Source organism: Lipotes vexillifer, unplaced genomic scaffold (assembly GCF_000442215.2).
Source record: "Lipotes vexillifer unplaced genomic scaffold, Lipotes_vexillifer_v1.1 scaffold149, whole genome shotgun sequence".
NCBI lineage: Eukaryota > Metazoa > Chordata > Mammalia > Artiodactyla > Lipotidae > Lipotes > Lipotes vexillifer.
Genome location: NW_006779962.1, coordinates 1,721,660 through 1,737,395, shown reverse-complemented (window position 1 = coordinate 1,737,395; position 15,736 = coordinate 1,721,660). Strand labels below are relative to the sequence as shown.

Below are 15,736 nucleotides of genomic sequence, written 5' to 3'. Positions count from 1 at the left end.
GGGCAGGCAGAGGGCGACACCGGCAGGGCCGCCCCCCCCCCCCCGCCGCACCCCAAAGGGCTGGTGCATGGTGAGGGCCCAGGGCTGGGGTGGGGGGCTGTGACTTGGGGTCCGGAAGCCCCGGTCAGTCCTATCTGAGCTGCATGGACTTCCCGGCCATTAGCGAACGGATGTGAGACCCTGCCGCAGGGAGAGAGCCCCACTACCCATCGGGAGGACCAGCCCTCAATGTGATCCTATCGTCTTGGAAGACCCATCCCAAAGGAGACCCTGCATGCACACGGAGGACTTCCCGTGTAAATAGCTGCCGCTATGTATCCCTGTTTTACAGCCGTGGAAACCGAGGCGTAGGCTTGTCCATAGCTTGCCTGAATTTTAAGGGGCCTCTGCCCAAAGGCTTTTTAATCCGAAGGTAAGCCCTGCCCCAAGGATCGGGGATTCGGTCCCGGCTCCGTGGCCCGCTCTTCGCCCGACACCCACACCCCCAGTCCTGGGTACCGAGGTGGCATCCCTGCGCTGGGCAGGCCGCGAGGGGTCGAGCCCGGAACGCTGGCGGTAGCACCCAGGACCGCGGCGCCCCTTCCCCTTCTCCCCCTCCTCCTCCCCCTTCCCCCCTTTCTCGCCCACCTTTTCTCCCTCCCCATCTCCCTCCCCCTCTTCCAAGCGTCAGGTGGGGCCGTAGCCCTGGCTAGTCCTGAGGCCGGAAATGCTGAATTATTCGGGTCATTCATCCCTTTTCCGCGGGGACCCTGGCGGCGTCCTTGCGGCGTCGGGAGGGCACGGCGCCCCCTGGTGGCCGCGCCGGCAGGGGGCGGCGCAGGACGGGAGCGCGCGGGACTCCCGGCGCGGTTCCGCTTTCGCTCCCCGAAGATCTCATTCAATTGCCGCCCTCTGTCTGTCTGTGAAAGGCGCCGGGAAACGGGCCAAAGAGACCCCACCAACCACAAGCAATCGGGCGGGGGTGGGGGCTTCGGGGTAGTGGGCACCACGTGTGCCGTGTACAGGGGCGTCTCCAAAGGGGGAGACGGACACCTGTTCTCAGAGGTCGCCCTGAGAAGAAGGGGAGGGCGGGGGCAAAAGCACGGAGGCTCTGGGGGGGCCCCTGGAGCCGCAGGGTTAGGAATTGGGGGCGGGTGGGGTAGGGGGCAAAATGGATGTGGTTAGGAGAGTCTGGGGGAGCAGGACTCCAAGAATCTCTGTTAAAGGTTTTGGGGTCCCCGCCTCCCTCAACCCCAGCAATAAGCAGCCAAGGCTCATTGAGCGAGAAGCGCCCCCTGGCCTCTGCGGGGCGGCAAGGCAGGCACCAAGCCCTGCGAAGGCGGTGAAGTCGGGGAAACGGGGAGGTGGAGGTGCCCAAGGCGGTCAGGGCTGGAGGATGGCCTGAGGCCCCACAGGTCCCTGTGATGACCCTCACACAGCCTGGCCTCGTGGGGGGTGGGGAAGGAAAGATCATATAGGGTTGTGGCCCCAGTGGGAGGACCTTTGGTGCCTTCTAACAAAATCACAGACGTACATGCCCTTTGAGCCAACAATATCTTACAGATATCTGCCCATGTGTTAAGTGACACACAACAGTGATTCATTGCTACCTTGTATTTGCAAAAGGTTGGAAACAACCTAAGTATCCCTCAAAGAGGGCTGCTTAAATAAATCATGGTCCAGCCATACAGTGGAACACTGTGCATCTGTTCAAAGAAATGAGGAAGTGCCATGTGAATTGATATGGACTAATTTCCATGACATATCGTCACGTGAAAAAGGCGGGTATGGAAGGGAGTGTATAGTAAGCTATCATTTGTCGTCAATTCATTTAGAGTTGACTTTTTTTTTTTCTTGGCCGCACTGTATGGCTTGCGGGACCTTAGTTTCCCGACCAGGGATCGAACCCGTTGCCCCCTGTAGTGGAAGCACAGAATCCTAACCACTGGACCGCCAGGGAATTCCCTAGAGTTGACTTTAAAACAAGAATTCATATTATAATCTCTAGGAAGCCAGCAAGAGCATGCGCAGCCATTTATTAGAGGGAAAAATAGAATAAAAAGACTCCTTTGTGGGTTAGTTCACTTTTCTAAGGGCGATGAACAATATCTATACAATTTTGCTTATAACTATGTAGATTATCTCCAGAAAGAGAAATAAGAAACTGATAACACCTCCAGAGAAATGATGATTCCCGTGTCTGGGGAAAGGAGCGGGAGGGAGGTCTTTATAACAAAAGGCTTTGGTGTCTTTTAGATTTTGAACCACGTGTATCCCGTTACTCATCCTCCTGAAAGGAATATATATAAATGGATGTGGGATCCCCTTTAGGAGGCTGTCACGGTGGTACAGTTGAGAGGTGACGTGAGCTGGGGTGATGGAAGGGGTGGGAAGGTGTGGATTCCCGATGCTGTTAGGTGGTGGAGCAGACCATGAGGCTGTGGGAAGTGAGGGGCTAGGGAGAGCAGGGAATCCAGGGTGATGCCCACATTTCTGGGGCTGCCATTCCTGGGAAAGGAAATCCTAGAGCAGCGGGCTTGGAGGGAGACGGATGAGTCCAGTTTGGGCCCATTTGTCTTTTTCCCCCTTTGACCGTCCAGGACGCCCTCTGCCTTCCTTGTGGAGAAATTTCCTCCTGTAGGTGGTCTCAAGGGTAGGGCAGTTTCCAGGCCATCCTTGTATGTCTGAGTAAGCCCCCCAGAGCCCCTGGACCCACGTCTGTTTTCTCGGCCCCGACTGGTGACGTGACTAACTGCAGAGGGAACTAGCAAATCCTTTGGGTAAAACATCCTGTGTCATGATTGAGGTGGTGACTACATTCATATATTTGTAAACTCATGGAACTGTACACTTCAACTGGATGTATTTTACTGCAGGTAAATTATACCTCAATGAAATTTATTTAATACATATACACATATGTATACATGACTTGATAACAACACAAAAGGCAAGGGGGGTCTGTCTCAATGTGTCTTTGTGTCATGGAAGTGATAAAAGTATTAACTTGTTTGACTTTAATAGATCAAGAGTTCATATTGTAATCTCTAGGGTAACCAGTAAAAGTATGTACAACTATTTGTTAGTGGGGAAAATGGAATAAGCAAATATGATTTGTATAATGGAAGAAGAGAAAGGGAGAGAAAGGACTGAACAGTTGGACAAACAGAAAAATAGGAAAAATATGAAAGATTTAAACCCAATATATCAGCATTACATTAAATATAAAAGGTTCAATACTCCAGTTAAAAGACAAACGATGTTCGGAGAAAAATAATCCACAACTACATCCTGCTTATGAGAAATAGATTTAAAATATAAGGATACAGAAAGAGTGAAAGTGAAAAGATGGAAAAAGACATATATCATGAAAACATTCACCAAAACAAGTCTCTTCTAGCTATATTAATATCACACAACTTAGACTTCCCTAGAGATAAAGAAGAACATTTAATGATGATTAACGGGCCATTTACCAGGAATGTGTAACATTTCTAAATTTATATGTACATAATAACAGGGACTTCAATTACAAACAAAGCAAAATTGACAAACCTAAGAGGAGAAATAGGCAGATTCACAATCATAGTGGGAAATTTTAACACATCTCTTATGGAAGGAGCAGACACACACACACGCACACTGGAAAGGATATAGGACATTGCATCTGACACCTGAAGAGCACACATTCTTTTCTGATGAACCTGGAATACTTTTATTTTTAATTAATTAATTTATTTATTAATTTCTGGCTACGTTGGGTCTTCGTTGCTGTGTGCGGGCTTTCTCTAGCTGTGGTGGCTTCTCTTGTTGTGGAGCACGGGCTCTAGGCGCGCAAGCTTCAGTAGTTGTGGCATGTGGGCTCCAGTAGTTGTGGTTCGCAGGCTCTAGAGCTCAGGCTCAGTAATTGTGGCACACGGGCTTAGCTGCTCCACGGCATGTGGGCTCTTACCGGACCAGGGATCGAACCCGTGTCCCCTGCATTGGCAGGCAGATTCCTAACTACTGTACCACAAGGGAAGTCCTGTACCTGGAACACTTAACAAGACTGACCACATGTCAGGCCATAAAGCAAGTACCCCAAAATTTCAAAAGGGTTGAAATCATACAAAATATGTTCTCTGACTATGGTGGAATTAAGCTAGAAGTCAATAACAGAAAAGACAATTTTTAAATTCCCCAGTTTGGGGATATCAAGCAATACACTTCTAAATAACCCTTGGGGGCTTCCCTGGTGGTGCTGTGGTTAAGAATCCGCCTGTCAACGCAGGGGACATGGGTTCGATCCCTGGTCCGGGAAGATCCCACATGCCGCGGAGCAACTAAGCCCGTGCGCCACAACTACTGAGCCTGCGTTCTAGAGCCCACGAGCCACAGCTACTGAGCCCACACGCCACAACTACTGAAGCCCGCGCGCCTAGAGTCTGTGCTCCACAACAAGAGAAGCCACCGCAATGAGAAGCCCGTGCACCGCGACGAAGAGTAGCCCCCGCTCGCCACAACTAGAGAAAGCCTGCGCGCAGCAACGAGGACCCAACACAGCCAAAAATAAAAAATAAATAAATAAATAAATAAATAACCCTTGGATCAAAGAAAACGATCACAAAGGCTGTTGGAAAACATTTTCAACTGAAGGGAGAAGGAGGGGGGGAGGAGAGAAGAGGAGGTGAAGGGAGCTGGAGGGGAGGGGGAGGGACGAGAAGGAAAGGGCGACACCAGTATAGGTGCTACAGACATTTAAAAGACCCTCAGAGAAGTTTCCATTTCAGTTAGGATGTAGAAAGTTGTGAAGGACAATTGCCTCCACCATAACAATGAAAAAATTGCAGACAGTTCCAAGATTTGGGGGACTTGATGCTTACACAAGTTTAGGGTCGTTCTTTGGGCCAAAGAAAACAAAATTAAGAATAAAAAATAGGTATCCAAGCAAATAGCTATGTGGGATGAGAGAAGAAATCCTAACAAATGATAAATATTTTTTAAAATTAAAAAGAACCCAAAACAAACAAACAAAACAAAAACAAACCGAAAAAAGTAAAAAAGAAATTTAAAAAGAAGAAAAAAAGAAAGAAAAATTTAAAAATCCAGAAAACTATGTATGTGAACTAACTGTTGGACCTCTCTTTACATACCTTTTCCCTACGTTTTTTTGTCCCTACATTTTTTTGGGTCCACACTCTTTGCTTGCCTCCTCTTACAACAATGATGTAATATTTTCTACAGAGAGAATGGAAATTCTTTAGCATGGTTGATCAAAATGTAGCTTTTGGCAGCTTCCCTGGTGGTGCAGTGGTTAAGAATCTGCCTGCCAATGCAGGGGACATGGGTTCAAGCCCTGGTCTGGGAAGATCCCACGTGCTGCAGAGTAACAAAGCCCGTTCACCACAACTACTGAGCCTGCGCTCTAGAGCCCGCGAGCCACAACTACTGAGCCTGTGTGCCACAACTACTGAAGCCCACGCGCCTAGAGCCCGTGCTCCACAACAAGAGAAGCCACCGCGATGAGAAGCCCGCACACCGCAACGAAGAGTAGCCCGCATTCACTGCACCTAGAGAAAGCCCACGCGCAGCGACGAAGACCCAATGCAGCCAAAAATAGATAAATAAAATAAATAAATTTATTTTTTTTAAAGTGGCTTTTGGGGCTTCCCTGGTGGCGCAGTGGTTGAGAGTCCGCCTGCCAATGCAGGGGACGTGGGTTCGTGCCCCGGTCCGGGAGGATCCCACCTGCCGCGGAGCGGCTGGGCCCGTGAGCCATGGCCGCTGAGCCTGCGCGTCCGGAGCCTGTGCTCTGCAATGGGAGAGGCCACAACAGTGAGAGGCCCGAGTACCGCAAAAAAAACCCCACAAGGATATATTGTACAACATGGGGACTATAGCCAATATTTTATAATAACTATAAATGGAGTATAACCTTTAAAAATTGTGAATCACTATATTGTACACCTGGAACTTACATAATATTTTATATCAACTATACTTCAATAAAATAATATATATAATAAAAAAAACAGAAGAGGAGAGAGACACAAACAGACATACAGAGAGGAGAATCCTTTGAAGATACAGATACACAGAGGGAAGATAGCCCCGGGCCCATGCAGGCAGAGACTGGAGTGATGTATCTACATACAACCAAGGAATGCCACAGACTGCTGGCCGCTCCAGAAGCCGAAAGAAAGGCATGGAACAGGTTCTCCCCCAAAGGCTTCAGAGAAAGCACGGCCCTGCCAATATCTTGATCTTGGACTTCTAGCCCCCAAACCGTAGGAGAATAAATTTCTATTGTTCTAAGACCCCACCCTCAAAAGTGACTACAGATCAGGCACATATATTCCACTCAGTGGAAACGGAATGTACTCCCAATGTGACTTCCCCTTAATCAAGCCTCCCAGAAATAACCAGTGACCACTTCAATGCCTCCCAACGCAAGGGGAAGTGTGACAGGAGGGCAGGTTAGATGGAAAGAGACAGAAGTCTTAACCAACGACAGTTAAAATATCTTACCTCTTCCCTTTTTATAAAGACATCTGCCCATGTGAACACAACACCAAGGGGCCTTGAAGGAAGGTACCTGCAACTGAAGAAGCCTGATGCTTAAATTTTATTATTAGCTGCGTTGAAATTTGCCTCTGCCTGGCACATTTTTGAAAATATTTAACTAGGCCACATAAACTCTATTTATGAACAGTCTTTGACGTTCAGCCTTGTAGATATTTAGTTTAATTTTGCTTTGGAACCAGTTGACTAGGAAGACGAATGTCCTCTGGAACAGTGTGTCCCACTTGGAAGTAAAAAGCAAACGGAAACCTCTATGTAAACCCCATCCTCCACGTTCCCATCATTTGCATCGCAGCGGCGGGGCTGCATGAGAGGATGCCTGGGCCTGGGCGGGCTTGTACCTGTGCAGCCGGGGAGAGGGGTGGCCACGCTCCCCCGCGGTCGGACTTGAGAGGGAGCTGGCTGCTGACCCCAGCACAGACTTCTTAGAAGGCCCCTGGTCCGTTTCCCTTCCTCTGCGGCCACTTTGCCCTTTCTTCCAGGGTGTCATGGGCGTAGCGTGACCACCAGGTGGCGGTGTTTGCCCACGTGGACGCTCTGTCGCCACCTCGTGGCCAAAAGTGAACACTACGCCTTCTGTCCCGTCCTAGGGGCGCAGTGAGAACCCAGTTCCGGCCAGGGAGTGTTAAACCCTCACTGTGTGCTCCATGGACTAACCCAGCGGCCCAGGAAGAAATATTCAGATTCTGGGGCCCAAAGGAAACATTTTCCAAAACCCTCCTTGCCTTCGGTTAATAGAGGATCAATAACCCCCCCATCCCAGGTACCATCCCCCACCACACACACACACACACACACACACACACACACACACACACACACACACACACAGAGACACACACAAAGAATGGGCTCACCGGCCAGGATTCAGTATTCAGACCCTGGACCAGAGTCAGATGTGGGAGTTGTGGGTTAGAGGGGTGTCAGGCTGCTTCCCCACCCCGCTCCATGGGATTCGGCCTTACCAATCAGCCAGCAGCCCCTTTCCAATGCCCTGGGGTACCTCTGCAGATAGGACAGCTATGTGTCCTCAATCAGGGAGTGGGGACTGGGACGCTGGGACAGCCCAGGGGCGGGAACAGAGGATAGGAAGATGTCGAGGGTGCCAGCCACTGCACCCACCACTCCCAAACCGGGGTGCCCAGATACCCAGGGAGGATCTGAGCCTGTGCAGACTTGGTGGAGAACTCACCTTGTGACTCCCTGGGGTCTGGAGGAGTGGGGTGGGGCATGCTGGGAAAACACACTGCGGGACCCATTGCAGGAAAAGACAACATAAACTGGACTTTGTTTCTCCCCTGCAGCCTCATTGCCTGGCATTGTATTACGTATGGATTTGCTTCCTTTGCTTGCTCTCTGTCTCAGCTGATCAGACGTGGTCTCTGCCCATCTCACGGTCTCCCCCGCTGGTCATTGGTGCCTGGCACAGGGTCCCGCACACGGAGGTTGCCCAGCGAGCCTTTGTGAAACACCTCTTGCTGCCATTCAACCACCTAGGTCGTGCATGGGGCATTCAACACTCTGTGCCACCTCAGAAAGAGCCTCCAGCCTGGGAATGGGGGTCTCTTTCTCTCTCTCTCTTTTTTTTTTAAATTAATTTTTATTGGAGTATAGTTGATTTACAATGTTGTGTTAGTTTCTGCTGTACAGCAAAGTGAATCAGTTATACATCTACATATATCCACTCTTTTTTAGATTCTTTTCCCATATAGGCCTTTACAGAGTACTGAGTAGAGTTCCCTGTGCTAGACAGTAGGTCCTTATTAGTTATCTATTTTATATATAGTAGTGTGTACATGTCAATCCCAATCTCCCAGTTTATCTCTCCTCCACGTTCCCCCTTGGTAACCATAAGTTTGTTTTCTGCATCTGTGACTCTAATTTCTGTTTTGTAAATAAGTTCATTTGTGCCATTTTTTTAGATTCTGCATATAAGTGATATCATATGATAGTTGTTCTTCTCTGTCTGACTTACTTCACTTATATAATATAATAATAATAATAATAATAATCTCTAGGTCCATCCACGTCACTGCAAATGGCGTTTTCATTCTTTTTTATGGCTGAGTAGTATTCCATTGTATATTTGTACCGCATCTTTATCCATTCATCTGTCAATGGACATCAAGGTTGCATCCATGTCCTGGCTATTGTAAATAGTGCTGCGGTGAACAGGGGGCTCTCTGATTTCATGAAAGGGGTGAGGGATGACAGAGAGGCCTGCCATGCAGTGAATGACTTCCAGTAACTCAAGAGAGCAGTGATAAATGGAATATTTATAAATGGAATATTTCCTGCCATATCAATAAACAAAGATGTCACAGTCACCAGTGATTGCAGCCCTCCAACGTGAGCTGGTGAGCCCTGAGGAAATGCAGGGCTGAAAAGAATACCTGCCATCTAGCAGCCGTCACACTGCAGCCACTCCCTGCGGTGAGCGCTGAGGAAATTCAGGATGTGAAAATACAGGCTCCAGATAGCTAAGGTTCACATCAATCAAGGAATGATTTCAGTGAGCCCAGACTCTTGCATCTTCCCATATATAGAAAAGCGCTAACTTCCTTAACTTGAGATAGCTGGTTTTCTTTCATTAACAATAATCCTTTGACAGTTCCCCACTACCTGCCCTTTGTTGCAAAACTCCAGTATATCCCGGCCCCTCCCCTGGCCTCCTCGGAGCAGTTTCTCAGAGCCATCTGAAACGCTGTCTTCCGGGCTGCAGTCCTCATTTTGCCCCAAATAAAACTTAACTCGCAACTCTCACATTGCACATATATATCTTTAAAGTCAACAGCAGAAAAACTGCCCCACTTGTGACAGAAAGTGTCACGACTCAAAAATGAATCTTGAAAATGCTTTAAAACCCAATGACTCTGTCCTCCTGTATGAGTTTCCTGTGGCTGCCGTAATAAATGACCACAAACTAGGTGGCTTAAAACCCAAGAGAAATATATTCTCACTGCACTGGAGGGCAGCAGTCCGAAATCCAGGTGTCCGCAGGGATGGGCTCCCTCTGAAGCCTGGAGGGGAGGGTCCCTCCTGCCTTGTCCAGTGCACCTGGTGGCTGCCAGCAACCCTTGACTAGAGACCACATGACTTCAATCTCTGCCTCTGTGATCACAAGGCCTCCTCTTCTCTGTGTGTCCAATCTCCTCTGCCTTTCTGTCCTAAGCACGTTTGTCATTGGGTTTAGGGCCCAGCTGGGTAATCCAGGAAGATCCCATTATCTCAAAATCCTTATAGCTTAATCACTCTGCAAAGACCCTTTTTCCAAATAAGGTCACATTTGCAGATCTCAGGGATTTAGGATGAGGTCGTGTCCTAGGGACCCCCATTCAGCACGCTATACCCCCTTAGGCTGCCTTTTTTCTTAGCACATATAATACACAGCATGCCAGGTGTGAGAATTATGTACGTGTTTATTACCTGTCTCCCTTCTTGCGGAGGGACCTACTGCCTGGTGCATGGTGGAGACTCAAAAGGTTTTTGTTGAATGATTGATGAATGGAACTAATGTTTGGCTTCGTATTTGACTACACTGAGTCCTGTTTTACACTCCCAAGATAGAAATAACCTGTTTCGCCTTGATGATGAGAACTTTATATATCTAATACCTCCTACCCCCGCATTCCTCCCCAGCACTCACGCATGCCATGTGAAAGAAAACATTGAAGCAGGCATAAAGTTTCAAACCGTGTGGGCCAGTCTCCAGACACCCCAGTGAGGACCAGTGGGTGAAGCAGGCCGTCCCCCCCCAAGGGCAAGGCAGAAACTCCACTTGGGGTGGACAGACTCAAAGCTTCAAGATGGCAAAGCTCCTGCAAGGCTTAGACTGATGCCAAGATTCAGCCTGAGACCCAAGAGGAGAGAGCCGGCTCCTCTGCCTGTCTTGGCGGAGGGTCTCTGAGCCGGGGAAGGACAGCTCAGCCACCACAGTGGGCAGTGGAAGGCGCACCCTTCAGTGTCTCGTGCCGGGGTCCCCACCTTTATCTGAGCAGCAAACACTGGTCACCAACACCCAGGTCTCTTTTGGCGGTTGCATCTCTCCTGGGTGGGAGTGGTATGCACCAGCCGCCCCTGGCCCCCACCCCAATCCAGACCACAGGAGGTGGCGAGAGCTGCAGAGACCCCAAACCCTTCTGTCCAAAGGGATGAAAACTCCCACTGCAGGAGGACAAGGGTGGGGAAGGATGCCCGGAAACCGGGCAGGGAAAGACCCCCTCAGTGTGCAAATATTAAGTGTCATTGTTACCTGCTCCCAATGCTGTGATGTTTGGGGAAAGTCCCAGCTGCTTCTTTAACTGGGTTCCTGAACCTTCCTGGCCTCCCTTTCCTCCCAGCCCGGCCTCACTGCCCTACTCCTGTCTCTGACGTCACCACCTTGGATCCCAGGTAGGACAAAGTCTTTGCCCTCAGGAAGCTGAAACTCTGGTGGAAGAGAAATAAAAAAGAAATAAAACAGCGCTGCAGATTGTGTGACAGGATGAGTTTGGATGTCAGGGGCGCAGAGGGTGACACCAAACTCTCCAGGCAAGGTGATCTCTACATGGAACCCTGAAGGATGCTGAGGGGTCAACCAAGTGTTGGGATGGGAACTGTGCGGGGGAGTCACTGGAGACAAAGCCAGAGTGAGATTTCATCCTAGAGAGATCACTCTTGCTTCCATAAGTAGAACAGATTAGAGCAGACAAAACTAAAAAGGATCATTGGATTGGGGGCTAGAGGTTGGTCAGGACCTCAGTGGACACCCTAAGGCTGTGGGTAGTTTAGAATCAGCTTTGCAGGTTCAGAAACTCAATTCCTTCCATACCCAGAGGTAAGAGTGTCATATTTAGCAAATATAAATATACCTAGCTAAGTTGGAATTTCAGATAAATAACGAACAAATAATTATTATAAGTATGTCCCCAACATTATGTCTGTATCCAATCTAATTTAACTGTATATCCAATATTTTATCAGTCACTCTACCGACAGTGACAGCCCCCAGGACTGACTCATGTGTACCAAACTCACAGGGGGATGATATAAACACACCAATTTATTAATTTACAATTGTGGGCAGGGGTAAAAATATACATCTGTTATTCAGACTCTCCTTTCTGGAAAATTAAACCAACCCAGAATACTGCTTGGTGAGCATGGAATGACAGCAAAGGACATGAGAAGTTTAAAAGGACATTTCATCTCAAGGCATAGAAAAGCCTGGAGAATTATCCTGGCCTCACAGCATAGACTCTTCTTTGATGGTAGAATATGCAAGTTCCCACAGGAGAAGGCCGGTCAGGGACTGCTAAGCCTTCATGTCCAGCCTCCTCTGGCCCGTCCTCCACGTGCTCTCCGAAGGGCCTTCTTTTCAAAGTCTCGGGGCTCCCAGCCGATGACATATATTTCACACTCAGATTACACACTTCTCTTTTAAAAATGTATTTCGTGGTCTTTGCAGCCGTTTTTTTGGACTTCTTAAATCCATCTAGAATAATGAGGTAATCTCGATTCAGAAATCACTTTGGAAACTTGAGGTACCCATATCCGAGGGGTCCCTTGCTCTTATGACATCCTCAAATCCGATCCCTTCTTTCCTTTTTTTTTTTTTTTTAAAGTATTTATTTATTTATTTGGCTGCACCGGGTCTTAGCTGTGGCACGCGGGATCTTAGTTGCCGAGTACGGGATCCTTTTTTTTCTTTTTTTTTGTTGTGGCATGCATGCAGGATCTAGTTGTGGCATGCATGCAGGATCTAGTTCCCCAACCAGGGCTCGAACCCAGGCCCCCTGCATTGGGAGTGCGGAGTCTTAACCACTGGACCACCAGAGAAGTCCCCAGTCCCTTCTTTACATCCTCACTGCCACTCCCCTGACCCCAGGCAGCATCTCTTACGTGGATTATGCAGCCTCTCTGTTGGTTTATCTGAATCCACTTTTGCCTTTTCTGGTCTATTCTCTACACAACAGCCATATAGAGTCTCTTAAATGCATAAATCAGATTCTGGCACTCCCTGCATAAAACCCTTCAAAGGCTCTCCATCGTACTCAGAAAAAGCCCATCCATTAGGTACATCCTTTTTAGGTCTGGCCTATGTCGACCTCTGACCCTTCATCTCCCCTTACTTCACTCCCTATAGTTTTGTTCCTGGTGAATTTAAGGTTCTTTTTTCATCGCGAAAGAATTCAGAGACGAAGCAGGGAGGTTAAGAAAGTAAAGTGAGAATTTATTTAAGCAAGAATACCGTCTCAGAGGGAGAGCGAGCAGACAGGTGAAGAGCTGCTGCCCGGGGTTTCTTTGGCAAGCCAGTTACGAGGGGCATACAAAGGAAGGAGCGGGATATTCACTGGGGAAGGAGGAGCTCGGGGTTCGTATTCCCTGATTTTCATCCCAGCTCCATCTTCCTGAGGGTAGGAGGGATTTTTGTCCTTATTTAGCTTAGATGAGAATTGTCACGGCGTCGGTGCATGATGGGTACTTCCGCGAGGCTAATTTTATTGTAATGAGGGTATAATGAGCGGACGCAAGAGATTCCCGCCTTTCCTCATCTTTCTCTGTATGCTTCCAGGACACTTATCACTCAAAATGTGTGGTTTCCTGTCAGTCTGGAGGTTCCTGTTTTTCTTTGTCTGCCCATGGACCCCCTGCCACCTGGCTCCTGCCCTTCTTTCTCTTCTCATACCTAGCTACCTGCCTGCTGTTAACAGTTTTGTCTTCCGTCATTTCCTAGAACGGCCCCGGTCCCTCCTTTTAGGGTCTTCCACAGCCGCTCACTTAATGCTTCTCTCCTCTGTTAGGTTCTGAGTAGTGCCCAGCACACAGCGGGCGCTAAATAACTGTCTAAGAAACGAAGGACAGACACCCGCATTCTGCCCCGAGTTCTCACCGGGGGAGGGGGGCGCTCCCGGTTTTCCGTGTGTGGAGGTGGGCGAGCATTAAAAGCACAACTCCCAGGAGTTCCCTGATCGTCTAGTGGTTAGGATTCCGGGCTTCCGCTGCCCAGCTGCGGGGGGTTCAATCTCAGGTCGGGGAACTGAGATCCCGCAGAGCCCGCGGCGTGGCCAAAAAAAAAAAAGATTCAAAGTGAAATTCCCTTGCACTCCCCATTTCCAGATCAAACTCCTCCTGGCCTCCGTTCTGGGGCGGGCAGCAGGAGTGGGGGGCCGAGGCCCCAAGAAACCGCTCCGGCGCATCCGGCGTCAGGAAACCAATTCATTTCTGGGACCTCAGCACGCAAGAAGACGGGCCGGAAGTCTGCCTCGAGCCCGCCCTCGAGCTGTCATTGGGTGGGATCCGAGGAAGGGGAGGAGACCCGGCCTAGCCCTGGTTCATTATTGGCTAAAAACCTATGCAGGCGGAAGGAGGGGGCTGAAACTTCGCTTCCTTCTGACTCTTCATTGGCTAAAAAGTTCGGCGTGACCCTCGGGTTCTCATTGGCTAAAAGAGTGGGTGTGTCTTACAAGCCTCCAGGTCCCTCGCGGGTTGGTGGAAGAGACAGGTCCCTACCCTGCCCCTCGAGTTCCAACCCTCCTCATTTTAAACACGAAGTTGAGGGACGGGCTGTCGTTTACCCCGAGCCTCGGGGCCTCACCTTGGGGGTGTGCTCCCAGAGGCCTTCGAGCCTCGCGGAACTCAGGGATTTAGACAAACGCGAGCGGGGAGGAAGCCCGGAACGATTCCTTAGCGGAACAGTTCAGGCTAGGCCTCTAGGAGCTCGGGGAGGGACGGCCCGCGGCGGGCCCGACGAGACTGGCAGAATGGCGGCGGCAGACTGGGGTCCGGGGGTCGCCGTCCCCGTGGAGCTGCGGCGCGAGCGGCACATGGTGTGTGTGGAGTACCCGGGCGTGGTGCGCGACGTGTCCAAGATGCTGCAGACCCTGGGCGGCGAGGAAGGCGTCTCCCGGGTGAGGAGCGGGGAGTCTCCGGGGACCAGAGGGGAGGTCTGAGTCGTTTGACTACGGCCGAGGGGCGGGACTATCCAGGGATGTGAGGTTTCCTTGGCAACGGAGCTCGAGGTCGGCTCTGGAGCGGCCAGTGGGCGGGGATTTGCTTCAAGACCGTCGGGCGTGGACAGTTTTTCCCTGGGATCAGAGGGGAGAGGGTGTCCATTCCATCCCATCACTACTGCCATGAACGGAGCTCAGTTGCACCGACCCCCCCGCTCCCCAGGATGTGCTGGGCTGCCACATCTTCATTTCACAGAGCAGAAAGCTGAGGTATGGGGAGATTAAGAACCGTTGACCTACAATGAGAGGGGGAGGAAGGATTACGTTATTAGTGTTAAAAGTAGTAATAGCTAACAATTTATTCTGTACCAGCTACATTTCTAGGTGCTTTACTTACATTCAATTCGCATTAGAACACTGCCAGGTAGGAACTGTCATTGTCCCCATTTTACAAGGAAACCGAATCAGCTTGTTCAAGTTCACCCAGCAAGCAGTGGAGCTGGGATGAATTCTTACCTTGTGCAAAGCTCTATGTAAGTGACTTACATGCACCAGATCTTGAAGTGTCTCTTCTTTAGAGAGTCCTTCCTTGACTGCCCTTACCAAAGTGGCTGCTAGCAGCTAACCTCTAATTCCAATCTGAAATTATGTTTTAATGTGTTTATTGTCTGTCTTGGACCTTTGGCTCTGAGGCTGTAAACTGTATGAGAACGGGACCTCCCGTGGTCCTAATATCCATAACTCTGCCTGCTTCTAAAATACTTATCAAATGCATGATTGAATCTTCACGACAATCTAGTGAGTTAGTTACCATTATTATTCCCATTTTTCTGATAAAGACACAGGAAGAAAGGTTGGGTCAAACAAGCTCCTACATGGTACAGTGGAAATTTGAACGCATGCACATCTCCCTCTGAAGTCTGAACTCTTAATTCTGCTTCCTCATCCTTTATGAATACTGAAAAGCCTCGAACCTGTCATTAAGCACAGGAGGCCAGTAGAGGCCCAGTCAGTCAGGTTTTCTTCTTTTATCTTGACTTACTTTACGGCGGCATTGACCAGGACCCTTACTCCTGCTAACGCCAGGGATGTTTGGACACAGTTACAGTGTGACCCCTTTGGGAAGAGACTGGTCATTCATTCATTCCATTCCTGTTTCTTGTGCACCTCCTCTGTGCCAGCCCCGCATCTGGGGTCATTCCCAGCACAGCAGTCTCAGAGACCTGTTTCCTGACAATAGGGGCTCTTTTTAACCTTCTTTCCCT

At 49.4% G+C, this 15,736-nt stretch overlaps 1 protein-coding gene across 2 annotated transcripts in view; it reads left to right on the top strand.

Moving 5' to 3' along the window:
- Positions 1-14,282: 14,282 nt before the first annotated feature.
- GTF3C5 (general transcription factor IIIC subunit 5) overlaps positions 14,283-15,736 on the top strand; it is a 15,056-nt gene continuing 13,602 nt past the window's right edge. For both annotated transcript variants that reach the window (XM_007453098.1, XM_007453099.1), the window contains exon 1: positions 14,283-14,429. In XM_007453098.1, coding sequence (XP_007453160.1) covers positions 14,283-14,429 — 147 coding nt within the window. The remainder of the gene's footprint in view (positions 14,430-15,736) is intronic.